At 43.7% G+C, this 27,814-nt stretch overlaps 2 protein-coding genes across 2 annotated transcripts in view; one reads left to right on the top strand and one right to left on the bottom strand.

Annotated features, from left to right (window-relative positions):
- EMILIN1 (elastin microfibril interfacer 1) overlaps positions 1-5,860 on the top strand; it is a 102,203-nt gene extending 96,343 nt beyond the window's left edge. Inside the window, exons 7-8 of the mRNA XM_030198621.1 lie at positions 700-834; positions 4,207-5,860. Coding sequence (XP_030054481.1) covers positions 700-834; positions 4,207-4,568 — 497 coding nt within the window. The 3' untranslated portion in view covers positions 4,569-5,860. The remainder of the gene's footprint in view (positions 1-699; positions 835-4,206) is intronic.
- Positions 5,861-14,452: 8,592 nt separating this feature from the next.
- LOC115465137 (cGMP-dependent protein kinase 1-like) overlaps positions 14,453-27,814 on the bottom strand; it is a 128,884-nt gene continuing 115,522 nt past the window's right edge. The window contains exons 18-21 of the mRNA XM_030195537.1: positions 23,129-23,245; positions 20,883-20,945; positions 19,405-19,480; positions 14,453-15,464 (exon numbers count right to left, since the gene is read on the bottom strand). Coding sequence (XP_030051397.1) covers positions 15,378-15,464; positions 19,405-19,480; positions 20,883-20,945; positions 23,129-23,245 — 343 coding nt within the window. The 3' untranslated portion in view covers positions 14,453-15,377. The remainder of the gene's footprint in view (positions 15,465-19,404; positions 19,481-20,882; positions 20,946-23,128; positions 23,246-27,814) is intronic.

Raw genomic sequence — 27,814 nt, 5'->3', positions numbered from 1 at the left:
TCTTCTCTGTTTTGAGTGCCCATCACTTCTTTCTTTATGAGCCCCCACTACTGAAATGTATTTATTTATGTAGATTTTGCTCACACCTTTTCAGTAGTAGCTCAAGGTGAGTTGCATTCAGGTACACTGGGTATTTCCCTGTCCCTGGAGAGCTCACAATCTCTGGAAAAACTCAGGTGGTCAGTTCTCTAACTGACTGCCTGGTAGGAGCCCATTCTAAAAAGGAACACAAGCATCTACTTTCCTTTATAGAATACTAGCGTAATGGCTTGGATACATGACTATAATTTAGGTGCAAGCTGGTGTAAGTGTGTATTCACAAGTGCTGGTGATAGGCATGTAACTTATGGATGGTATTCTATAAGTTACACATAAACATAAACAGAGCCTACACTGGCAGACCCCACCTATATGTACACCCCGCTGTAAAATAAGCTGTATGTAAGATATGGACGTATTTACAGAATAGTGCTTAGTTAGAATTTTGGCATATGTGGCTTGCATGCAGTTTCAAAGCAGTCTCTAAACATGGATAAGAAAGATAAATCAGACCAATATGCTGTACTCATTATGATGAGAATTGGCCAGGATTATTCTTGGTTCAAGACAGCACCAGCCTACAGAGATGCCTATGTTCAGCCATGCTTATCCTATGTATGGGATTTGTTTCTTTGCATCTAACTTTTTCTTGGTTTTAAGGTCCAATAGGTGAAACAGAACAACTGCTCCACGTATCATTCTCCGCTGCACTATCCAGTTCTCAGGATACCGCTGGAACCATTGCCTTTGATAAAGTACTGGTGAATGATGGCAATCACTATGATCCTAGAACAGGTGAGCAGGGTCAATCTGCATCAGCTACTGTCATATCACATAGCTGCACTGAGAGAACCTCAGGTGATGCTACCTAGGTGAGGTTATTATCATTGAAGAAAAAGTAATCATGCTTCTTGCTTAGATCCCATTTTTATATTTCCTGTAGGCAAAGGGAGAATAGGCTGGGAAAGGAAAGAGAGAGAGATGGAGTGGGGGGGGGGGGGGGGGGGGTCAGTGAAAACACAAGAGGGGAGAAGAAATGGAAAGGAGATGCTGAAAAAAAAAAAATTTAGAAGAATGACACAGGGAAAGTGGAAAAGCTGGAACCAACCCAATTAGAAAAATAAATGCCAAGACAACAAAAGTAGAAAAGAAAAAAATATATTTTAAATTTTAACAAACTGGATTGCCTCTTTCAATTTTTGTATTATGTAGCTTACAGAAGGAAATTGATTTAGTTTCTTGTTTACCTGTACTGAACTGGTTATAGTTTTCTTAGATGTTTCCTTTTCAGTATTTGCCTGCCTGCTTCTTTCTAATCTAAGGCCTCTTATTCTGTATTGAATGAGAGTCTATCAGGGGAGGACTGACAGTGATCTGGGCCCCCAGGCAATAAGGATCATGGGCCCCTCACCACCTTTCAAGTGATTAAACTAAATGGAGGCTAGGGGAGAGTAGGCTCCCTACTTCTGTGGGCCCTTGGGCACTGATCTATTGTTCCAATGGTCAGTCCACCCATGGAGTCTGTCCATGTTTTGTATGTGTGACTAGAGTGACGTATTCTGCTAAGCATGTCATTCCAGCTTGTTCTAGTTTCCCAATAGTAGGTGTACTGGTGCTTTAGAGCCAGGTGTAATATGTACAGAGCTGTTCTACACCCTAAGACATAGGGAAGCTAAGTTAAAAGAAGAGTTGTAAGGGGAGGTGAGAGAAAGAATAGAAGAAATGGTTATCTGTAGTTCTCAACCTTCCTTGTTGTCCTTGGTTTAAATAAGATATTTTCTGGAATGACTATGGGGTTGAGGTGGGGCAGAGGGTAGGGCTAGGTGGTAGAGTAAGAGGGTCTGGCACAAAATGGGGTGAGTTGGGGTGTGTATGTTAAAATATCCTTCTCAAAATTTTCTCCCCTTGGCATCTATGTCTATATGTTTATTCAAAGGAGGAATTCATATCTTCTGATCTTGTGTTCTTATCTTAATGACTCTCTTAGTAATAATTGTTGCTGCACTATATTGTGTCTGATTTATTTCCATGATACCAATAGATATAACTTAGTTATGGTTATGGTTTATTATACTTAATACACTGCCTTTCCTTGAGCAATAGCAAAGCAGTTTACAAAATTCCAACTAACAAAGAAAAGAAATGAATGCTGTTTGTCACAGGAAAGCAAAAAGGCAAGAGTACAGAAACTGGTAAGGGGATAGGTAACAGGAAGCCAGCCAAAGAAATCCACACATAGTAATGGTCAAGCATAAGCCACATATATATATGATCAGTGTAAGCAGAGAGAGACTGAGGAGTTTATAATGTCACCTGACTATATGCCAAAAGCTTTTTCGAATAAATAAGTCTTTAGAGAGGATCTGAATTTGGAGTAGGAGGATTTGAGTCATAATGTAGTTGGAAGAGAGTTGCAGACAGAAGGTGCAATACAGAAGAATGTTCAATTCCTTGTGGATTCATAGTAGGTCTGTCATATAGTGGGGATTCAAAGGCATTGGTCATTAACTCTAGATGGTATGTAGGGGATGGTACAAAAAAAGTGGGAGAGCGACTTTATACTTCAAATAAACCTTCTTATTGATGTACATCTTCCTGTCTTTGGCTTCCTTGGTCGCTCTCCCACTTTTTTTGTACTGTTGTATTTACCGTGGGGCGTTTTGAGTTCTCCGTCTTCTGGCGGATTTCTTCTTATGTAGGGGATGGTCCCTTGATGCAGCTTAAGTCCTTGCTAATTTTACTTGTCATTATAGGAGTAGTATGGGGAGGGGGCATAGCGGGCTGGTACCCACACAGATGCTTCAAGTGGTAATGTTGAATTCTCTCTTTTCCCACTGCCAGTATATTTTTCTTACCCGTCGTCTCCCCAGTGTAACCAGGCAAGCCACCCTATGATTATCATGGGTTTTTTTTTACTATAGGTGTCATATTTAACCGGTAGTCTTTCCCTCTTCTTTGCCATAGGTTATATGTATCCATCTCCACATAAACCAATGGCTCAACCATCAGCCCCTCCCTCTCCTGGTCATCCTCCAGCCTTTCTTCTTCACTCACCTTCCTGATCTGACCTTTTGTACTCTTGCCTTTCTATGTTGCACTCTTATTTTCCACTGGTTCTCACTTGAAACCATTTTCACTTTCTCTGGCTGTTTAGACACTTTTGTTTTGGTACTTCGTAGCTGTTCCAGTATCTTTCTTCCAGTTCTCATTCCCAGATCTTTTCTTTTTCTTTCTGCATCAAATTTTCTTCTCTGTTCTCCTTTCTGTATGAACCCTCAGTGTTTTTAAGGTATCATTACTTACCTAGTTTTGTTTTTTCCTAGGTATAATCTTTAAAGTTGTATCAGTTCTTTTTTGCAGCTTTTCCTTCGATAGTATTTCTATTTCTTTTACTTTTTGGTATGATCTCTTTGTGAACCCTCTCAATTTAAATGTAGTGTTTGTAGGATAAAAGTGCCAGGACATTATCTCCTTTTTATCTTCAGGGGTCCATCTAGTTGTAGTTAGTTGGTTTTATTTATTTTATTTATTTATTTATGGCATTTGTATCCCACAATATTCCCGCCAGCAGGCAGGCTCAATGTGGCATACAATAGTCTATTAAGCAAAACAATAGTACAAAATACAGTATTCAAAGTCATAAGAGGGAGAGAGAAACAACTGAGGAAGGAAATGGAGAGAGAGGAGAGGTAGCGATATGTCGCTGAGATAGCCACGGTTCAGAAGGATGTGGCGTCAGGCAGGCTTTCGGCGTATGCTCTGCCAAATAGGAAGGTCTTGAGTCGCCTCTTAAAGGTCTGATGATCTGGACTGAATTTGACCTCTTGTGGCAGCCCGTTCCACAATTGAGTACTGAGATAGGGGAAAGAGGAAGCATAGACGGTCTTATATTTGAGGCCACTAAAAGCTGGGTAGTGGAGATTGAGGAATGAACGAGCTGACTTGCGGGAGTTCCTTAGCTTCTGTGGTCTGTTTCCTGCTACAGTGTCCCCACGAACTGTTTCACCAGGGTTGATAGATGGCTCCTGTTAGGAGGGGCAGAGATTACATTTTTTGAATAGAATACACAGTGCTCTAAAATGCTCTAGGGAAGTTATACAATTAAATCAATTCACAATGTGTTGGTATTGACATTCTCTGATACACTCTATATATTTGATCCTCCAGGGGTTTTCACTGCACCTGTTGATGGCCGTTACTTCATCAGTGCCATCCTGACCGGGCACAAGGATGAGAAGATAGAGGCTGTGCTCTCTAAGTCGAACTATGGCATTGCTCGTATTGATTCTGCTGGCTACCAACCTGAGGGCCTGGAGAACAAACCTATGGCTGACAATAAATCTGCTTCTGGCTCGCTGGGTGTCTTTAACATTATTCTGCCTTTGAAATATGGTGATACTATCTGCATTGACCTTGTGATGGGCAAGCTGGCACACTCGGACGAGCCCCTCACAGTCTTCAGTGGAATTCTGCTCTATGAAGGAGAAGAGGACCTGACAGACGAAGCAAACCAACTGGAGTCTCTCTGACCCTCTATTTAATATGATAATTATCTGCCTGCTGGAGTTGCTCTGAGTGATTCCATGGAATAAAGCATGCCTTTATTGGGAAGCAAGGGTCATGTTTCACAAAAATGAATTCTTAGCTTCCACAAATTGTACCCTGACAACTGCAGTGTACAGTTACCTCCAGGGTGAGGCAGGCCTATTTTTATTTTCCATGGATTACTTGCAAACCCAAAAGGCCTCCAACCTCCCCCTGGTGCCAGGCTACCTCCTGTGTCATAAATCCCTATAATCTATCCAGAACTGTGAAGAATTTCCATATTGTTTATGGATAATAATTTTCTACCACTCACCTGTAGTTAAGGGACCACCCTTTCCATGCTAAAATCCTTCACAGAAAATAAACATAACAGACACTGAAGGTGTTTCACTAGTGTGGAAATGGTGGGTATTATGGAGCACTGTGTTATCACTGGCATATGTAGATATATAGATATGGCAGACCACACATTGTTCTATTAGGAAAACTGATAGGTTCATTGACACATTGGAAGTAGCTCAACATACCACATACCAAAGGCAGAACTGTCTAAGAGGATAAAGGATATTAGCAGTAGAGTAGGGTGGGTATTGTTGCCAAATACAACTGTGGATCCATTTGAGAGCAGATTGATCTGTGATTGGATCAGGACCTACTGCCACTTTCCACACGCTAAATGTGAGGTAACCATATTATAAACAAGCAAGAAAAAACACACAGCAATACAACATAGAAAAGAAAGTTAGGTGGAAGAGAGAGGGAAGGGATTTTCAAAATCATATTGAGAAAAGGAGACGTTTTCCCTTGCTGAAGAAATATGAAATTCTGGTATAAATTGTTCATATATTTTTACCCACAACCATCTTGAACAATGTGTTTTAGTGGGAATTTTATTTTTTTGGGGGGGTGGGGGGGGGGGTGAGTAGGGTGAGAGACTGGATGATATAATGTGCAAAAAACAGCCCTAATACTCACAAATATTTTGTTTCTGTCAGAGAATATGTTCCAATGTTGTGCTCCTATCTTCCATCCTGGTCCTTGCAGTTCTGGAGTGCATTAGTAGCTGAATTTGGAAATCAGGATTGGATTATAAATTTTAGTAGGAAATGCATTTTTTTCATCAGCATTCAAGATTCAAATCTATCAAGTTTTATCATAGGAATATGAGTTTTTACATAAATTTATCAGCTGAAAATAGGAACTCTATTCTGTGTCCAAAACATACACAGCTGATAACATTACTATTAAGGTACAAGCAAATGTGTGAGAAATACAAGTTCTACTGTCATTCAGTTCAGATCAGAACCAAAATGGCAAAATATAACTCATGTTACACTGAACTGGCAAGAATATGGTGAGGCAGTCATGGGTTGGGATAGTTTAGTTCTATTGTACATCCAGAAATTTGATAATATATCTTCCCTCACCCCAAAATAAATATTCTATGGTGTTTTTCTTCTGCATTTATACTCATCTGTATGGATTGTATATATTTATATTTTTGATCCAGCTGTTTCTTCCTGCTTCATTGAGCCTTCAGCCTTTGAGCCTTGAGTTATCCAATGATTTTTTTTCTAACTATGCCATCGCCCTCCCAATATATCTGATCTGGTCATTGCGGTGAAGATCCTCATCTGGAGCCATTACAAGGACACCTTCTGAAACTCTGTAAACATGAACCTTGAAGTTGACCACTACGTGTCACCCTTGAGCAATAACATGATACTCTTACCATCCATCCCTCCCCTCCCCCCCTGCTCTTAAGAAGAATGAGCACTGTCTTTTCAGCATGCTCAGTCTCAGCTAACACAAGAAGCAGAATACCCATCTTTGGGGCTGAACTGGGGATCTTCCATTGAACCACAGAGCCAGCCCAATTTTTTTTTTTGGAGTCTGGGGCTGCTATGATTTTTAAGTTTCAAATCCAATGCATTCCCATAATTCTAGACTCCTCTTCGTATGGTTGGATGTTATTTAATAGGAACTCAGATCCCATAAATTAGAAAGAAAAGTATGATTGCCAGCTGGAAAAATCTGAGAAGCACATTGTGAGTCAGATTTTAAACATGTCCTTATAAATGATTTTTAAAGCACTTTTGTGCTAATTCTGGCAATATAGTTCTGAAACAAGCAGAAGATGGGCAACTTACCAGGATGGATAGAAGATTACTCTATGTCTGGTAGCATGGAATGTTGCTACTATTTGGGCTTCTGTCAGGTATTTGTGACCTGGATTGACTACTGTTGGAAACAGGATACTGGGCTAGATAGACCATCGGTCTGACCCAGTATGGCTATAGTTATGTGTCACTCAAATCTGACCATTCTGCTCTGTCTCCTGATAGGCTCACTCTACTCTGGAGATTAGCATGCAGTTAGCCAGAGTTTAGAACATCACTGTAAAGACTCAGAACTCTTGAACCAAAATCTTCTTTAATGCAAATTCAAACAAAAGGAAATAACTTACAGTTAGATGTGCTGGACAAGAGTCTCTGCCCTGCAGAACTGGGAGTCTGTTCTCTACCAGCTCACCCTGCGTACAAGGGAAGCTGGGAGGTCTTAGCACCAAGCTGAGAGAGTAGATGCTATGAATACTTTTAAACTGGTAAAAACTTGGTTATTTTACAGTAGCTTACAACAATGTACAGCAAGTCAGCTTATAGTTCTTAGAAAAGAATCCTGCAGACACTTTCTCAATCCCACTGGAGAAAGAAAGGGCAGGCTACTAGCCCAGTATACACAGGGACAAGGACCAGACAATAGGAAAAGGCCCATAAGGCATAGAGAACAGGGACATGTGTTCAGGAAGAGCCTATCACAGAGCACTGCAGGAAGACTAAGATGTGTAGTCCAAAGGCACTTCCTGCCTTTCTTAAGGGCACAAGCACTGTAAACTGTTACAGGCAATGCAATCTGATATAAACAACATGCTCCCTGCCTCCATGCAAATGAGGGCAGAACACTGACCAAAAGCAGGAGGCACTCTTCCTTTAATTTGTATGAGGCTGAGACTATCAGGGAGAAGTACCATGACAGCCATGTATGAAACTAGGACTTCACCCCTTTCACAAACAATCAAAGGTCAAACAAAAGAGTGGAAGACATCATGAAAAAGTACCAGGGCAGCAAATGGCTCTATTTATTCTTCAGATCCAAAAACAAAGAATATGCACAGTTTTTTCTTCCAATACAATATGTAGGATTCATTGACAAAAATGTCAACGAGTCCCACATATTGTATTGGAAGAGCAAACTGTGCATATTCTTTGTTTTGGGATTTGAAGAGTAAACAGAGCCATTGGCCGCCCTGATACTTTTTCATGGTGTCTTCCACCCTGAAACTAGGACTTTGCACCATAACCCTTATGAGAACCCTTTGGAGGCATAAAGGCTGACTTGAGAGAACTTAGAGGCTCACCCAAAGAATAGAGCTCTGGTGAGATTCACAGTTAAAAGACAGAGCAGACAACAGAAGATGGAGGAGGAGGAGCGGCCTAGTGGTTAGGGTGGTGAGGGTGGTGAGGGTGGTGGACCTTGGTCCTGGGGAACTGAGCTCAATTCCCACTCTGGGCAAGTCACTTAACCCTCCATTGCCCCAGGTACAAATAAATACCTGTAAGCCGCATTGAGCCTGCCATGGGTGGGAAAGCACAGGGTACAAATGTAACAAAAAAAAAGATGAAAGCATTGTGGCAACAGACAAGTCTGTTTTAGAGTTAAAAAGGAGTGGTTGGAGTGGCCATCAGATGGAAGAGTCTAGAGTTCTGCACTAGAAGCAGTAGAATGACTTTAAATTTCCATGTTGTTCACTGGGCAGGTGATAACTTCAATGGTAAGAGACACAGAGAGGGTCACTGAAGTGAGGAAGGGAGTAGCAGCTGTGTAAAATAACATGTACTGAGAACAAATAGGTCTATGTACTAAAGTACCTTAACATCAAATGCAAGTGTTAATGTTCATTAATCTCCGGATTCTACATATGGTTCCCTAAATTGTGCCCCCAAATTTGGTCATGCGCCCAAGATCTGTGCATAAATTAATCGAACAACAAGCCAATTAATATCAATTACTGGGTGCTAACAACCAATTATTGATGTTAATCGGCACTCATTAAAATTTGCATGCACATCTGGCTGCACATTATTCTATGAGGTATGGCGCCTAACTCTACTAGCACATAACTAAAAAGATGGCACAGCCAGGAGTGTTCCAGGGGCATTCTGAAAAATTGCATTCAGAATTATAGAATATAGCCTCAGCACACCTAACTTGGGTGCCAGCATTTACCCCAGGTTTCAGCAGGCGTAAGTCTGGCCATAGGCGCCGACTCCATGGGTGCTGTGGGTGCTCGAGCACCTCCAATATTTTCACCTGCCGGAAGTCGGAACCAGAAGTTCCCTTCGCCAGCCCGACCTGCCCAGTGCCCGCCCTCTTCTTCCTCAACAGTCCTCCGCTGGTCCACCCTCGCCTTCCTGCGTGCCGCCCAAAATTTTAAAAATCATCTTTCCTCAGGGTCCCGGTGGCAGCAGTGAAAGGCAAGTAGGCTCGGCGCTTCAGCCTTCCCTTCTCTCTCAGCTCTGCTCCAGAAAGGAAGGCTGAAGCGCTGAGCCTGCTCGCCTTTCACTGCTGCCGCCGGGACCCCGAGGTAAGATGACTTTTAAAATGCTGGGCGGCACGCAGGAAGGCGAGGGCAGACCAGCGGAGGACTGTTGTGGGAGAAGAGGTCAGGCTGGGGTTGGGACTGGCACTCGGAGGGAGAGGGGCCTGGAACTCGGAGGGAGGGGGCCGGCCTGGAACTTGGAGGGAGGGAGGGGCCTGGAATGGAGGGAGGGAGGGAGGGAGGGAGGAAGGGGGCCTGGAACTCGGAGGGAGGGAGGGAGGCCTGGAACTCAGAGGGCGGGCAGGCCTGGAACTCGAAGGAGAGGGGGAGGAGAGGACAGGGGGAGGGGGATGGGGGAGAGGGAGGGGGAGAGAGGGTGAGGAGGAGGGGAGGGGGGGAATGCACCACCTGTAAAAAAAAAAAAAAAAATTCAGCACCCGAAATCATTTTGAAAAGTTGGCTCCTATGAGTCTGGCGCCTGTAAGGCATAGGAATCACCACTAAGCACGATTCTATAAAGGGTGTGTATCTTTTATAGAATCACACATAACCCCAAGTTTTTTCCTGCTCTGAAGTTTGAGCACCATATACTGAATTCTGCCCTAAATGTGTTAATGTAGTTTATCATGCTGTAATGTGTTAATACTTGCATTATTCATCACACTTTGACACATTAGTCGTCATTACCATTTGTAGAAACGAACATAAAATTATATTGATAAGCTGTGTCTCAAACAAATTCACGCAGAGGCACAAATTAACATTAAAATGGGTAACTGCTTTAGCATTATTTGGTGGGTTAATTGCCTCTTGGAGGTGTAGTTAATATTAGCTTTGAGAGGTTCATGCTAGGCCCATTGTGGATCATGGCAATGGAAAGCCCAGATGACCTTCTACATGCCAGTTCCTCTACCACAAAATTACTCCGCTCGGGGAGTGGGCTGGCATTTGACTAGAGGATTGGGGGATCATGGTCTTCATTAGGCCTTCTGTCACCATGGCACAGATTGGTCTTGCATTATTGCTATCAGTGGCAGCAATGCGTTACTGGTGGTGGTAAAACATGAGTATTATAGGGGGTTTGTGTGTGTGTGTGGTGGGGGGGAGGGGGTTGTGGAATTGTTAGCTCACAACTTTACAATGGTAGTTCAAAGTAAGTTACATTCAGGTACAATAGGTATTTCTCTGTCCCTGGAGGGCTTACAGTATAAGTTCATATATGAGGCCATGAGTGGTTAAATGACTTGCCCAAAGTCACAAGGAGTATCAGTGGGATTTTAACCCTGGTTTCCAGCCCGCTGATCTAAACGCCAGGCTACCCCTCTATTTCTAGTGCACCCAAACTGAACTTAATGTCATATTCATAGAATGCTGTATGCCCATTACTGAATCAGGCGTTAAAGTCTGAAATAACATCCTGTATATTAAAATGGTTGGTTAATGTTAGTTAACAGTTTTAATGCAGCTCGGTAGATAGGAGTCAACGGGCAAGCCTAGAAGAGAGTAAGGGTTTTCTATAGTGACTAGAGAATCTTTGGGGTTTCCAGATTCATATTTTCACAGAAGTAAAGACTTATTATTCTATCATCGATTCTCATGTTGCTGGTGTTGTAGTACTCACAGTACTGAATGCTAGTTGTCCAGTGTACAGTATTTCAATTTTACAAAAGTCTGACCATAGGACCAGTTTGGGTGTGTTTTTTGGTCTCTACACAATCAGACTGTAGCAACCTAATAGCTTCATTTTTGCAGATTTTTTTAAGGTGTTGAACTGATCATGAACCTATGAAGTTGATAGCATTGACCTGATCTAGGCAACAGTTCAGGCAGGCTTCATGCAAAATCCACCTGCAGGTCTCTGGCATGCAGCACCTTCTGCCACCCCAGTAATGGACCCTCACCTAGCTCTGCTAATGAAGTTCCTGCTGTTTGTTTCAATTATCATTGCACAGCTCTGTGAATATATCCCTCTCCTCCTTCTATCCCAGTCTTTAGTAAATATTGCCAGGTGTGCCAAAATATCCTTTAATGTTATGATTTGAGCAAGCACCTACCACAGCTTGCGACCTACTCAATGACAGCAGATATGCCCAGACTGAGACTCCTTTCCTCTGGTTTTCTACCACTTGAGTGGACAAGAACACAAATGTACCCTATGTTCTCTGCTGACCTCACATCCCTGCTCCCACCACCACCCTTCACAATTGTTCCAAGAATGTCCCTTTCTTTCATATTTGTACTCATTCTGCTCTTTATGACTGGGATGTGTGCCTGTCCCACCATGGATTTGCTGACCACTATACTGGTAAGCTGTCCCCAGCCTCAGTCTTTTGTTCAGTAATATTTTCTCTTTTTAACTCTACACCTTTCTTCCTGCAATTTCGTATCATGTACTCAAATTATCTTTTCTAGGACTAGGGGGCATGCGATGAAGCTACAAAGTAGTAAATTTAAAACGAATCAGAGAAACTTTTTCTTCACTCAACGTGTAATTAAACTCTGGAATATTGTTGCCAGAGAATGTGGTAAAGGTGGTTAGCGTAGTGGGGTTTAAAAAGGTTTGGACGGCTTCCTAAAGGAAAAATCCATTGACCATTATTAAAATGCCTTGGGGAAAATCCACTATTTATTTCTGGGATAAGTTGTATAAAATGTATTGAACTTTTTTGGGATCTTGCCAGATATTTGTGACCTGGATTGGCCACTGTTGGAAACAGGATGCTGGGCTTGATGGACCTTTGGTCTGTCCCAGTGTGGCAATACTTATGTAATTATGTGCTTAAGATTTCACCTTCTCAAGTTTTACTGGAGCTGATTACATGTTTTTAAAGTTTCTGTCATTTCTCCTCTTCTTTAATCCATGGATAGAATTGCCACAGGCCCTTATAATTTCAGCTACCCTTTTCCAAACTACCTGTATCCTCTCTCAATGTCCTTAGGAAGATAGAAGCCTCAGAGCTGAACACAAAGGGGTCTCATAAGTGACCTACAGAGAGGCAATATTACCTCCATCCCCCTGTTAATACCTTCACTTATGCATCCAAGCATTTTGTTGAGAGAGAGCAATACACTAATTCAGGGCTTTTTTTGAGGGGGTACTTGGGGATACTGAGTACTGGCACTTTTTCCATTATCTGCTAAAATTGACCCATGGAACCCACGTTTTAATGATAGAGCTGTGACTGGTTGCAGGAGGTCCCTCAGTGATCACCCCACTCCTGAAGGGTGGCCTAGCATTTGAGTACCGGCACCTTTTTTGCTAGAAAAAAACACACTGCATTAATTCCATGTAGAACCACAGTTGAATCTGAACCCAGCCTTCCAAAACAGAAAAAAAGTTTCTTTCTCCTACCCAACCCCAAGCTCTTACACTTGAACATTTGCTAACATTGTGGATTTGGGGGATTCAAAATGTTTCCTGGCTGCCTGGCTAAGATAGTCCAGAGGAGGAATGGAAGATAGTTGGAACACTTTCTCTGCTATGAAAGGAACAGGAAATATTCTTAATTCTCTTTTGAAGCATCAGTATCAACAAGGTATCCTCAAAGCCATTGCCCTCTGCTGGTCCATGCAGTCAAACAAGTCTGTTGGTTTTTACTAACTGTGTGAGGTAACTAGTGTATATGTATTGACAGTGGTGGAGCAAAGGCAGAGGGTGTTATTTGCATGGACTGTCATACATTCACTCTGCAGTCACAGTACATTGCCAAGGATGCAGTCTCATTTCTGGTTACTCATTTCATGTATTGATGAAATAATTTTTAAATAAAGACATCACACTTTTGATTTGTTTGGGTTTTTATTTGCACTGCTTTATTGTATCAGATTTCTATCGTTAACATAGTAACATAAAGTAACATAGTAAATGACGGCAGATAAAGACCTGCACGGTCCATCCAGTCTGCCCAACAAGATTTTACATCGTATGTGATACTTTATATGTATACCCGAGTTTGATTTGTCCCTGCCTTTCGCAGGGCACAGACCGTAAAGGTCTGCCCAGCACTGTTCCTGTACTGAAGGTTCTGAAGCTAACGCCGCAGCCCCTTAAAATTTACACTCCAGCCCATCCGTATCTATTCAACCATGATCAGGGCTCAGACCGTAGAAGTCTGCCCAGCACCGGTTTTGCTTCCCAATTACCGGCGGCGCCACCCAATCTCAGCTAAGATTTCGTAAATCCATTGCTTCTAAATAGGATTCCTTTGTGTTTATCCCACGCATGTTTGAATTCCATTATCGTTTTCATCTCCACCACCTCCCGTGGGTGGTGGAGACGAAAACCAACTTAACATTTGGTTTTCATAGTCTGGCTTAAAATTCTGAGAAAGATACGAATGGATATGCATTTCCATCGTTGAACTGAAAGAACACGGAATTCTTGAATCTTTCATACAGCTTGCTCCAAAGTTAAACCAGTATGGGATAACATTTTTAAGGAATTAATTTGTTGTAACCAAATATTTTTTTATATAAGATGTAAAAAATATACCACAGTGACATTAAATGCACCTACTTGGTGTCAGCAAAGAAAATTCAGAAATTTGAACTGCTTAGCTGAATTAGCTGCAGTCATGTATTTATTATGGGCTCCTTTTACAAAGCAGTGCTACTGATTAGCGATGCGCTCAATGCAAAGAAGTCCATTCAATTCCCATGGGCGCTCATTGATCGGTAGCGCCGCTTTATAAAAGGAGCCCTATGTGAATTGGTGAATAGTTTGCATAGAAAGTTGTGAGTGTTTGTGTGTCGGGGGGGGGGGGGGGGGGGATGTAACTATTTCAATTGCTAGCCAAATACCTTTGAGAACTTTCCTATTACTGCCTGTACTCTGCCTATATCCTTTTTGAAGCACCAAAGAATACGAAATATAACTTTTCTGTTGTGTCTTTCACTTTGAAGCCTTTTTTGACACTTAGGGGTCCTTTTACCAAGGTGCACTGAAAAATAGCCTGCGGTAGTGTAGATGCGTGTTTTGGGCGTGCACAGAATCATTTTTCAGCACACCTGCAAAAAATGCCTTTTTTTCTTTTTGCTGAAAATGGATGTGTGGCAAATCAAAATTCCCACGTGTCCATTTTGGGTCTGAGACCTTACCATCAGCCATTGACCTAGCGGTAAAGTCTCATGTGTTAACCGTGCGGTAATGACCTACGTGTGCCAAGAAAATAAAAAGTATTTTTCAAATGCATGTAGCGGACGTGCGCCAAAAATGAAATTACTACAAGGGCCACGTGGTAGCCATGCTGTAACTCTATTTTGGCTCACGTTGGGCGCGCATAGACACGTGGTTTAGTAAAAGAGACCCTTAAATCTTTCTAGATTTATAACTCAGACACATTGCTTGTGTACATCGCTCTGGCCTTTAACCTCACTCTTTGGAGTGGTCCACCCTTGGTACCTCTGGTTTGTACCTAAGGCAGTACAGAATGACAATGACTTGCCAGCTTCCCTAGTTGTCTGCCCACTGCTTTAACCTATGGGCCACTCCAATCAAAGTATGTGCTGGCATAGAGTCTGTGCTCACTAGAAACCTGTTGCTACCTCTGCACCAAGAACTAGGCCCTGCAGCTTTCCCCATGCCTTGTCAGAAAGGTGAAGGTTTTAGGGAAGGAGGAGGAACCATGAGGAAAAGCTGCTCCCTTCTAAGCAAAGACATACAGAGACAGTACAACTATATACACATACAAACATGTAAGCCTTGCTCTACATGCTTTTCCCACATGTTAAATAAACTGAAACCCATTTGTAACCATATCTGTTGAGTAGTCTGTTGTTATTTGGAGACATCTTAAGAGGATTTCCTTCTGTAGCCACAGAGGGGACTCAGTCTTTTGCTTTGAGTTTCTTCTGTACCAGTTCACTAAGACATTTGACAGATCTACTCCGTAATGGACTCTGAAACCAATCAGACATTACCCTTGGTAACCAATTTTATTAAATGAAGGAGGGTGACAGCCCAGCCATATGTGGACTGTGGACTTAAAAGGAAATTGCAAAGCTAAAAATTTATAAATGGTTTTAGTTCTCCTTTCCGAAGTTTTCTTTATCAAAAATTCAGCTCTGCTGATGGACCAGAACAAACATTTGAAGTAACGTTCCTCAGGCTTTTGCCTCCTGCTTCATTTCAGAGGTGGAGGCTGGTGGCACAGTATAGACACCACAAGTTCACAGTATCAGAGAAAGGAGCAACTCAGAAATCCTCATCCCAGCCAGAGAACTCCTCTTCCTCTGCTGACATGTCCATGGAATACCTCTTAAAATTCACATATGGAGAGCCCTATAAAGGAGGGGAAAGCATGGCATATTAGAAAGAAACATCTAAAGTGAAAGAGACAAATCATAGAATATTAGCAAGATATATTTCAATCAATAAATAAATAACAGAAAATATATATCCCAAACAAGAGAGAGAGAAATATATGTACAAAAATGTGAGTTGCATTCCACAAACAGAAAAATCATTGTACAGCAAGGGACTTAGTTCTTATGAAGGAAATTGGCAGCAGGTTCCCTAACCATGAGCAGCAGAAACAATACCTTTAATATCTTTTATTAAACGTTTTTCAGCTTTCCAAATAGAACATATCTCAGAATTCATTTACTCTTTCAAAAAATGCAAAGACCAGGGGACACTCAATGAAGTTACATGGAAACATAAAATAAAGAGGGGGAAATATTTTCTCACTCAATGAATAGTTACGCTCTGGAACTCGTTGCCAAAGGATATGGTAACAGCAGCTATCATATCTGTGTTTAAAAAAGGTTTGGACAAGCTCCTGGAGAAAAAGTCCATAGTCTGCTATTGAGACAGACTTGGGAAAACTTCAGCCTCGGCCAAACTTCAGACCCAGGCCAAACTTCGGCCGCGGCCCAAACTTCGGCATCGGGGGAAACTTCGGCCCCAGCCCAAATATCGGCCTCGGCCCAAACTTCAGCCCCGGGCCAAACTTCGGCCCCTGCCAAACTTCGGCCCTGGGGGAAACTTTGGCCCTGGGGGATACTTCCCCTTACCACAATCATTAGGCAATGTACCCTCCTCCCTAACCAAAGAGGCATTTGATCAACCCTGGCACTTACTGGTACTATTGGTAGCATAGTGCTAGGGTATTGTTGGTAGTGTAGTGTTAAATGATTCCCCTTTGCTTCCAACCCCATTGCACTGAAGCAAAGGTAGCTGTAGCGCCTGAACTGAAATACCAAGACCTAGAGTCCCGGAAGGATGAAAGAGTAAAGTAAAGGTGGGTGTAACCTGGACTAGAATACTAGACGATAGAGGCTTGGAAGTAGGAGACTTTCAAACACAGCTTAAAGCCACAGATTTAAGGTATCTTTGGAGCAGGTGAGAACACCCCAAGCCTGAGAGCACTGACAGTTACAAAGTCTTTCATTATGTATAGAAGTGGGTTGTTTTCATCCGACAGGGAAGTAACCCAGCAAAAAGATTTTCCATTGAGGAGAAGACAAATAAAGCCAACCTGGGCCTCTTCTATGGGTGTGCCAGGAACCACTAGAAACACTTCAAAAGGAAACTCTCCAATGCAGAGCTGCTAAGTTACCCAGTGGCGTTCCTAGGGGCGCTGACACCCGGGGCGGATCGCCGATGCACCCTGCCCCCCGGGTGCAGCGCTCCCCCCCCCCCGGTGAAAGGACACCCCCCACCCCGGCGAAAGAACCCCCTCACCCCCGGGTGCACGCCGCTGGGGGGGGGTGCCGTGCACCGGTCAGCATCGTTCGTTTCCATGCTCCCTCTGCCTGTTCCGGGGCAGAGGGAGCATGGAAACGAACGATGCTGACCGGCGCGGCACCCCCCCAGCGGCGTGCACCCGGGGCAGACAGCCCCCACTGCCCCCCCCCTTGGTACACCGCTGAAGTTACCTAGTTCCAGGAGGACAGTCCTGGTTGAACTGATACCCCAAAACAGTGTGGAATTTATAGCCCCTGATTCTACGTATTGAAATCCATGCTGCAGGTTTCACTTTATTTTATTTATTTATTGGGATTTATTAACCACCTTTATGAACAGATTCACCCAAGGCAGTATACAGTAGGTACAGTTTAACATAATTTTGTTAACAGCATAACAATAGTAAAATAACCAAGAATAAACATAAATACAATAAATGAGGTAAACTTGAAAACAATAAATTGAAGCCTAATAATAGAACTACCGTGAAACAATATAAAAAATATACACATTTAACAGCACTGGAATTCAAATACCAGAAATATAATACAATGTTAGCATAATACTAATGATATACCTAATAAACACGCATTAGAACATTCAACTAACAGATATGATGCTAAAGATTTTCTACAATACGGCTTATCATTTATTTATTTATTTATTACATTTGTATCCCACATTTTCCCACATATTTGCAGGCTCAATGTGGCTTACATAGTACCGTGAAGGCATTTGCCAAGTCCGGTACGGATAAATACAAAATGTTGTAGTGGGATAGGGAAGATAAGATTCAATCAAGTTAGGTTTGAGGTAAAGGGGTTTGTCAATGTTCAATACGATCTTTGATACTGAAGTGTTGCAGGGTTGAGTTATTTAAGTTGGGTCATTTGGATATGCCTTTCCGAATAGGTGAGTCTTTAATAATTTTCTGAATTTTAGGTGATCATAAGTTGTTTTCACCACTTGTGGCAGTGCATTCCACAGGCACATGCTTATGTAAGAGAAGTTGGACGCATGGGTTGTCTTGTATTTTAGTCCTTTGCAACTAGGATAGTGGAGATTCAGATACGATCGTGATGAATTGGTACTATTTCTGATTGGGAGATTGATTAGTTCAATCATGTAATCTGGGGCTATACCATAGATAATCTTATGGACTATGGTGCAGATTTTGAAAGAGATACGTTCCTTGATAGGAAGCCAGTGCAGTTTCTCATGGAGTGGTGTTGCGCTTTGGAATCGTGTCTTACCAAATATCAATCTGGCTGCTGTGTTTTGTGCCGTCTGGAGTTTCCTTGTGAGTCATTCTTTACATCCTGCATAGATTCCATTGCAATAATCGACGTGGCTTAATACCATTGATTGAATTAAATTATGGAAAACATCTCTTGGGAAGAAAGGTTTTAAGCGCTTGAGTTTCCACATTGAATAAAACATTTTCTTTAATGTGGAGTTGACTTGGGACTCAAGTGTAAGATTTCGATCGATAGTAACACCTAATATAGCTGAGGAACCAAAAGCAGATATATAATGGGAACAAGATGAGTGGTACAGAGTCAGTTGTGATAATTTGATGGTTAGTTAAAGTCAAGGCAAGTTCATTGTATAGTTAAGCAAGAGATAAGGAACTGATCTAAGTTACAGTGTGTGTAGCAAGCTAGTCCAGGAGCAGAATGGGTGTATAGTCAGTCACCCTATGTATTAAAAGCTTGGGAGAAGAGGCAAGCTTTCACCTGCTTCCTAAAGTAGAGGTAGTCTCAAGTTAAATGTAGCCCCTTTGGGAAGTAAATTCCAGAACATGAGGACTACTCCTGAGAAGGCTCGATGGCGGGTATCACATCGCGCAATTTCCTTTGACGAAGGTACAAAGAGTGATGATCCTTGAGAGGACCTTAGAGGTCTTAAAGTGTGTAAAGGGCTAACTTATTCTTTAAGCACTCTGGCCCATTTTGTCTTGTAAAAATTAGCACATGCACCATGGAACAGGGCAAAGGGCAAAACCTGATAAGCATGTGAACCAGAGACTCTGATCTGATAACACATTCCTGCGTGCAAGCAGGCATGAGAAAGGAAATGTGCTTTAGCATTAGAGGGGAAACAGATGGTGTTGAAGGAAAACAGGATGATCTTTGAGGAAGATAACTTCTAAACCAATGTGAAGTATTGTTTAAAATAAAGGTATATAAGCAGTTGAATCGGAACAATACTTTGGAGAGACAGTGGCAGAGAACGCCTATGTGTAGCAGCACTGTTCTCCCATGAGAAACTATTAATTGTATTTGTATTTTGGTAAGTAACAAAAATTGCTTTTCTCATACGTGGCCTTGGTCTTTTATCACTCCAAATTGTGAGTGACTGGTACATAATTAGTTTGGAGTAGTGGTAAAAAGACTAGAATATAACAGTCTGAGGACTTTGAAAATCAAAACTTTTATTTAGAATTATCTATTTTGTAAATGATTATTGATTGATATAATCACAGGCCACCTCAAATATACAATGATTCCATTCTTGAGGTAGTGGCTCTTACCTTTTTTATTAGCCATGCAGTAGGAGCACTGAGTTGCTGTGCTGCTAACTTTTCCCACTTAATCTTATGAAACCATCTGGGGAGTAAAAGAGATACATTGCTCAGAGTGTGACATAAAAATTATGGGGCCAATGTTCAGCCCACTGCAGTTAAAATGATATCAGACTGGGCACCCCTGCCAGCCAAGATGTTACAGCAGCAGCAGTGGGCAGCCGATGAGGGGTGGCGGTGGAGGGTGGTGGTGACAGGGTGGTGACCAAAATGTGCCCCCCCCATCTTGGGCTCTGGCCCCCTCCGGCTACGCCCCTGATTCAGATGTGTCAAAAAAGGAAAAAGTAAAGGAAGGCTATATTACCAGGTCACTTTTAAGCCCTCAGACCATGCTATAAGTCTCTTCCTTTCCCAGTGGCATACCAAGGGCGGGGCAGTGGAGGCAGTCCACCCCGGGTGCACGCCGCTGGAGGGGTGCAGAAAGCAGCTGCGGGGCTGTTGGCTTCGCTGGTTTCCTGCTCCCTCTGCCCTGAAACAAGTTCCTGTTCCGGGGCAGAGGGAGCAGGGAACCTGCGGAATCGATAGCCGCATGGCTGCTCCCAGCAGGTAAGAATGCACCCGGGGGGGGGGGGGTGTGTGCTGCACCCGGGGACGGATGGATGCTACTGTATCCAGTGGGGGGGGGGGGGGGGTGCACAGCAGCGATCCGCCCCGGGTGGCAGCTGATCAACTATTGCCACTGTTCCTTCCAGTTTATAGTACATCGTGTAGTGATATTCTCTTTTAGAGTTTAAATTTATGTTGGATTTTATTGTTCCTTGGGCAGGCAATTTTGGCCATATATTTTGTCTCTGTTTTATTTTTAATGGTGTATTTTAATGAATATTTGTATTTATTGTGACCTCACTCTTAAGAGTTTAAACTCACCCTATAGTACCCAATAAGATTACCTCAGATGAGTTTAAACTAAACATAGTAACATAGTAACATAGTTGATGACGGCAGAAAAAGACCTGCACAGTCCATCCAGTCTGCCCAACAAGACAACTCATATGTGCTACTTTTTCTGTATACCCTACTTTGATTTGTACCTGTGCTCTTCAGGGCACAGACAGTATAAGTCTGCCCAGCACTATCCCCGCCTCCCAACCACCAGCCTCGCCTCCCACCACCGGCTCTGGCATAGACCGTATAAGTCTGCCCAGCACTATCCCCGCCTCCCAACCACCAGCCCCGCCTCCCAATCTCGACTAAGCTCCTGAGGATCCATTCCTTCTGCACAGGATTCCTCCTTCCCCGATGCCTGGATCTCACCACTCAGCCCCGGAACACCCTCCAGCAGAGCCCCAGGTAAAAAAATTTTAACCCTTCAAGGTTACTTTATGTTCCTATGTAACCTGGTTTGGATGTTCTTAAAAGAAACTGCGGGCAAGATGGAGGTGTGCACAGGAAATGGAATCATTATATAAATAAAATTATATTATTACCTGTGTTTCTTAATACCTCGGATTCCATTTCTGGTGTTTCCAAGTCTTCGACCTGGTCGATTCCTGGAAGTTCATTAAAAGAAGAAGAAATTTGTCAAATCACTGATGAAGGGGGTTCCTATGTTCTTTTCTTGCACCTAACTGGAACTCCATGCTCAGCCTATGATAGGCTCAATGATGCTGTTCGTAAATGATACAGAAAAGGGAATACCAGCCCTCAGATTGTAAGGGAAGGTGAAAACTGTGAAAAAAGATACACAGACATGTACCAGTAACACTTCAATATTACCCCTCCCTCTTTAGTGCTAGTTCTGATGATTCTTTATTTTTCTGGTCCTAAGGCATTACTGATGGTAGATCTGACAAGTCAGCAGCTCCATAGAAGGAGAGCTCAGCAAGGCCTCAAATTACACAGTCTATTGAGAGAAACTTTATGGAAAGATGATAACACAATTTAAAAAAAAGTTTATCACTATAAAAGCCCATATAGTAGGATTCTCAACCCATTCCTGGGGACATTCCTAGACAGTCAGGTTTTCAAGATACCCACAATGAATATGCATCGGATAAAGTTGCAAGCACTACCTCCATTATATACAAATGTATCTCATACATATTCATTGTGGGTATACTGAAAACCTGACTGGCTAGGAGTGTCCCAAGGACTGGGTTGAGAACCCCTGCTTTAGAGTCCTATCAGGTTCCTATTAATAGACACCCACTTATAGAATTGCCCCCCAAATGTCATTGCTTAGGCAGACTCAGGGGGTTGTTTACTAAAGCTTAGGAATAAAATGGGCCCTGCTGCAGATAACTCAAGCTAAGCTTTAGTAAACAACCTTCTCAGTGTTCTAAAAAAGTGGAGAAAAATGACTTCAGTTTTATTCTCAACAGTTCAAGTTCCCAAAGCTAGAGCACAATACAAAATGTCAATGGTGAAAAAAAACGCCAGTAAAATTCTACTACTACTACTACTATTTATCATTTCTATAGCGCTACAAGGCATACGCAGTGCTGTACACCATACACAAAAGAGACAGTCCCTGCTCAAAGAGATTACAATCTAGACAAGACAGGAAAACAGACAGAACAATTAAGGGTAAGGGAATAAAGAGGTGAGGATAAAGGACAGGGCAAGTGAGTAATGGTTAGGAGTCAAAAGCAGTGGTAAAGAGGTGGGCTTTAAGTTTGGACTTGAAAACGGCCAAAGACGGGGCTAGACGTACAGGCTCGGGAAGTCTATTCCAGGCGTGAGGTGCGGCAAGATAAAAGGAACGGAGTCTAGAATTAGCAGTAAAGGAGAAGGGGACGGATAAGAGAGATTTTTTTTACAGAACGGAGTAATTCTGAATCAGCTTGTAAATGTAACAAAAGGAGTGATGCCTCCAATAATATTAAACAGGAACAGAATTCATATTATTGCACCAGCATCTTATTTTGCTGTACTTATCTTGAAATATTCAATGTCCAAAAAACACAGAGCACTTCAATCAAAACCCGACAGGGAATCCATTTCACGATTGCTACTTCAGGGGAATCTCTCCTGTTCCTTGACCACTACATTCTTCAAAATAGCCATTGTGAGAAATGTAGTGGTAAAAAAGAGCAGGAGAAATTTCCCTGAAGCAGCAATCGTGAAACAGAAATTTCCTGTCGGGCTTTTATTGAAGTGTTCTGTGATTTTTGGACATTGAATATTTCAAAATAAGTGCAGCAAAAGGTATATTTTAGTTGTTTGCTGTTAATTGCAAATTGGAAAATAAGATGCTGGTGCAATAATATTAATTCTGTTCCTATTTAATACTACTGCAGACATCACTCCTTTTGCTAAATTTGCAAGATGATTCAGAATTTTAGTGGAGTTTTGTTTTTTCACCAGTGATGGTTTGTATTGTGCTCTAGCTTTGGTAGCTTGAACTGTTGAATATCAAACTTGAGGTAATTTTTCTCCTTTTTCTTTTTTTGGAATGCTTAGGGACTCTTTTACTAAGCTGTGCTAGCGAATCCTATGTGACAAATGCGACACAGCCAATTGAATGGGCTGCGGCACATTTACCACTCCGGGAATCGCTAGCATGGTTTAGTAAAAGAGGCCCTTAGTTTGTCTTTATGGTTAAATTGAGTGATGCTGCATAGCTATTATAAAGGAACAAAACTGTTGACTTTCAATATTTGTGTTTCTAGCTTTTGTGTTAATTAGTCTACTGTTTAGGCAGAACTATGCAAGAGTCTTTCAGGTGACATACCGGCAGAGTTTCAAGATGATGGAACATGCTGCCTCACTGACATAAGTGGGAAAGTAGATCTCACCATCTAGGATCCTACTGTAAATCTTCCGAGGGTCCGAGCTGCAGAAAGGAGGTCTGAGACAAAGAAGAAAGAATTAATTATTCCTCAGTTCAAATATGTGTCTGTAAACCAGGTCACAAACAAAAGAATCCTTTACTTTTGCACCTTTCACAACTCACTCTCCATTCACTGTCCAGTTTTCCTCAATCAAACCTGGGCACAGGCTGGGGCCGGATAGGAATCCGGAAAGCCGTGGGATATTAAGCTGGGTTCTTCTTTTATTTTTATTAACCCCAACAGTTCTGGAGTTCGTTCTTCACTCTCTCTCTCTCTCTCTCTCTCTCTCTCTCTCTCTCTCTCTCTCTTATACTCTCTCCAAGGATACTCAGCACATTCAAGGATCATAGGAGCCAACTTTTCAAAATTATTGGAGGTGCTAAGCCCAATGGAAATAATCCCTCCCTGGACACATACAAGGAATTTTTCCGATATTGGAGGTGCTCAAGCACACACAGCACCCACAGAGTCGGCTCCAATGCCAAGGATTGTCTTTCGTGCAAACTTTACTAAACTCCACAACAGAAGTAAATCAAAACTTCAAACTTTCCTGTATATAGTCACCATGTGGCTTAAGAGTTTTTTTTTTTAAATTCAACCAAGACTATTTGGTACAGACTTATCCGCTACTCAATGTTTCCTATTTGCAATCCAAAATTATGTACAAATATACAACTCCTCCACTCCATCACCCATCCCTTCAGGCTTTATAATCCAAGGCTGCTCCTGATGTCTCTGCTCACAATCCGTTTCCCTCAGGATCAGACCTCCCTGTCTGTCCTCCTTCCAGAGATGTACCTCTCAGGGTCACGCCCTGGCCTTGAAAAGACTTCCCCTGCTCCAACTCCTGCTCCCAGGCTGGGCTCCCCTTAACTACTCGGAGCTCTTTTCATCTTCACAGTTTTTATGGGCAGGAGCTCCTCTTTATTTCAGACTTAGTTTATGCTGCCTTTACAGGATACTCCATCTCCTACTAGGGTCCTGGCGGGGGTGAAGGCAACCAAAGACCAAGTGCTTAATCAAACAGGCACTTTTATTGCCTTCAAACTCCATCTTACTTGTCAATCATTAAATTAAAACCATTTTTTTTCTCTGCAAGTCATTCCATAAACACTCCCCTTGGGCTGAGCTTCCCACCCACCAAGGCACATCCCACACGCTTCCCCCAGCGACTCCAGGAAAAAAAATCACATTAGTCAGTAGTACTCTATAATGGGGGATTACATGTCCTAGATACAGTATTTCACCCTTCCGGACAGGCACCCATTGATGTCTTTCACCCAGTGATTTTCAAGAGTGATATGTTATGGCAAATCATTATTTGGATACATTTGATTTTAGGGAAAAGTTGAAGGCTGTTTTTTTATTTAAAAGCTTTCCTTGTCAGATGAGGTGAAAGAACATATCATGTTGTTGTCACGCACTTATGCCGCACAATGCTCCCCTTGAGCTGCGATTTCTTCTTGCCTTTTATACCTCTCCTAGTCATGGCCTGATGATGCGGGTTGCTCTGATTGACTTGATCGGTGCTTAAAAATGTGTCTTCTGTGATTGGCTCCCGACATCCATTAAAGCCTAGAGTTTCCATTCTGCTTTGAGTAGTGTACCTCATCTGCATTTGTCAAAATTAATTGATTTTGACAGGTGACACGCCCACTTCTGGATTTTCAGCCAATCAAAAAGAGGACATGCCCAAGCCATGCCCACTCCCTGCCCCCTTTGATGATGTCACTGATCAAGCCATGCCCAAGCTACACCCACCCACCCCTTTGCTTGACATCACTGGATATGACATCTTGACCCCACCCAACCCCTGCCCCTTTTGCATAGCCATGCCACTTGCCACATCTTATTTTCATATCCCTCCCTTAAACCCCACCCCTTTTTGCATAGACTTCCCAAAACCCTGCCCTTTTGGTGATATAACAGGAAGTGATGTCACTGCCATGCCCCTTTTTAAGACGGCAGCCACTATTCTCCAAAGACAAGCAGGCCAATATTCTCACTGATGGGTGACGTCATGTCGGCCCGGAGGACTTTCTAGCAAAGTCCATGACAAAATCAAAAATGTCCCCTGTCGCGCGGGCGGATGCAGTGCGCATGCGCGCGTCCACTTTCCCGCCCGTCGCGCGGGCACATTCCTCAGTTTTTTCTTCTCCGCGTCTGAGGTGACACGGAGCTCGACTATTCGTCTTCGTGTTCCTGTGCCCGGAGGTGAAGATTCGAAAAGAAAAGGAAGTATCCTTACTAGTTGTCTTAGTAATTTTTTTGTTTATTAAGTTTCCTTTCTTTTAGCCTGCGATTTTATTTAAATCGCTCGGTCGGGTTTATTTTTCCCTTTTTTTCTTTTGTTGTCTTGTGTCCTCTTTTTATAGACACAATCGCGTCTTTTGATTTGGCAGGGACAGTTTTTCCCGAGATGTCAACGAAGACGCCCAGCGGCTTCAAGCCTTGTGCCCGCTGTCATCGGGCCATCTCTGGCACTGACACACACTCTTGGTGTATTCAGTGCCTTGGGCCGGACCACCGCTCGGAGAGCTGTAAATTGTGTCTCGCCATGAAGAAGCGGACACTGCTCTCTCGAGACGCCCAGAGAGAAAAGATTTTTGAGCCCGGTGCTTCGGCGTCGGCGCCGTCGACGTCGGCGCCGTTGGCGTTGTCTAAGTCGGCGCCGTCCAAATCGGCGCCGGGGAAGTTGGTGCCGGTGAAGTCGGTGCCGTCGAGGACGATGTCTTCTGGACCGGCGGCGTCGAGGTCGACGTCGAGGGAAGCGTTGGCACCGGGAGACCGGGGACAGGCTGCCATTCGACCGATGCACGCTGGGAGCAGTGATGCATCGAGTGGGTCTCCACCCGCCTCGGCGCCTCCTGCTTTGCAGACCCCCCGGGACCATCCTGCGTCGGACCCGGCCCCGAAGAGACGTGTGGATTCCACGTCCTCTTCTCCGGTGCCGAGGAGTCTTGACGACATGCGTCGGGCGAAGGCCAAGAAGCATCGTCGTCGGTCTCCTTCGAGACACGGCACCGGGAGCTCCGGGTCATCGATACGTTCGATACCCGAGAAGCGTCGGTGCCGAGAGGACCGCTCTCCCTCTATTACTGAGGTTCCGACGCATGGGGTCACTGGCAGCCGAGTCCCCACTCCCCAACCTCAGCAGACTTTGCCTCAGATGCCTCAACCGACCCCGCAGCATCTTCCGACACCAACTCTGGATGAGCGTATGCAGGCCATGTTCCCATTTTTTATGGACATGATGCAGCAATGGCAGTCGGCATCGAGGTTGTCGGTGCCGACGGCGTCGGCGGTGCCGGTGTCGATGTTTTCAGAGGCACCGGTGCCGACGGCGTCGGATGTATCGGCATTGCCGATGCCGAATGTCTCTGCATCAGGCCTTCAGCCTGTGGTGAGGTCTGTCTCACCGGTGCCGCCCCCGGCGCCGGTGTCTTTGACTTCCCGAGTTGACTCTCACGAGACATCGGGGCAGGAAGCTTCTCCGGAGTCTCAGGGACCGTCAACTTCTCGGCATCATCATAGAGGCCGTCAAGCCTCTTCGTCGAGACGGGCTCAGATCCGGGCGGCTCTGTCTGAGCTTTTAGCCCCGTCTGACAATACCTCATCTGAGGATGATGATGGGGTGCATGGGGAGCTCTCTGGCGAGGATTCTCAAGGCATTCCATCTGACTCCACTCCCTCGCCACAGAGGCAGCTGTCTCCTCCCGAGAGCTTGTCTTTTTCATCTTTTGTTCGGGAGATGTCTGAGGCCATCCCCTTCCCCGTGGAAATTGTGGATGAGCCCAGAGCCAAAATGCTTGAGGTTCTGGACTATCCATCTCCACCTTCATCTTCTGCCACAGTTCCTTTTCATGAGACTCTCAAGGAACTTATGCTGAGGAACTGGGAGAAGCCTTTTTCTTGCCCAACCGTCCCCAAAAAAGTTGAGTCCCAATACCGGATCCACGGGGAACCCAGTCTCATGCAGACTCAATTGTCTCATGATTCAGCGGTGGTGGATTCCGCTCTCAGAAGAGCCAAGAGTTCCAGGAGCTTCTCCTCGGCGCCCTCGGGGCGGGAGTTTGGAACTCTGGACTCTTTTGGGAGAAAGGCGTACCAGGCCGGTCTGCTCGCCGCCAAGATCCAGTCATACCAACTCTACACGAGTATTCATTTACGGAACTCTGTGAGGCAACTTGAGAGTTTGGTAGATACACTCCCTGAGGAGAAAGCCGAACCCTTTCGTCAAGTGATCAGGCAGCAGAAGGCGTGTCGCAAGTTCCTGTCCAGGGGCATTTTTGACACTTGCGATGTGGTATCTCGCTTCTCTGCTCAAGGTATAGCGATGCGCAGGCTCTCATGGCTGCGTGCCTCTAACCTGGAGGAACGAACTCAGCGGAAGATAGCAGATATCCCATGCCGGGGGGATCACCTTTTTGGAGAGAAGGTAGAAGAGATGATTGATCATCTCTACCAGCGTGACAACGCTATGGATTCTCTCTCCCGCCGGGCGCCTTCTGCAACCACTTCCACTGCTAGGAAGTTTTTTAAGGGAAAAAGAAGTGCTCCTTTCGCTTCTAGGAACCGAAAGTACA

The sequence above is a fragment of the Microcaecilia unicolor genome, chromosome 3 (assembly GCF_901765095.1).
Source record: "Microcaecilia unicolor chromosome 3, aMicUni1.1, whole genome shotgun sequence".
In the NCBI taxonomy this organism is placed as follows: Eukaryota; Metazoa; Chordata; class Amphibia; order Gymnophiona; family Siphonopidae; genus Microcaecilia; species Microcaecilia unicolor.
Note: the sequence above shows the minus strand (reverse complement) of the source record. Positions and strands in the feature narration are given on the sequence as shown.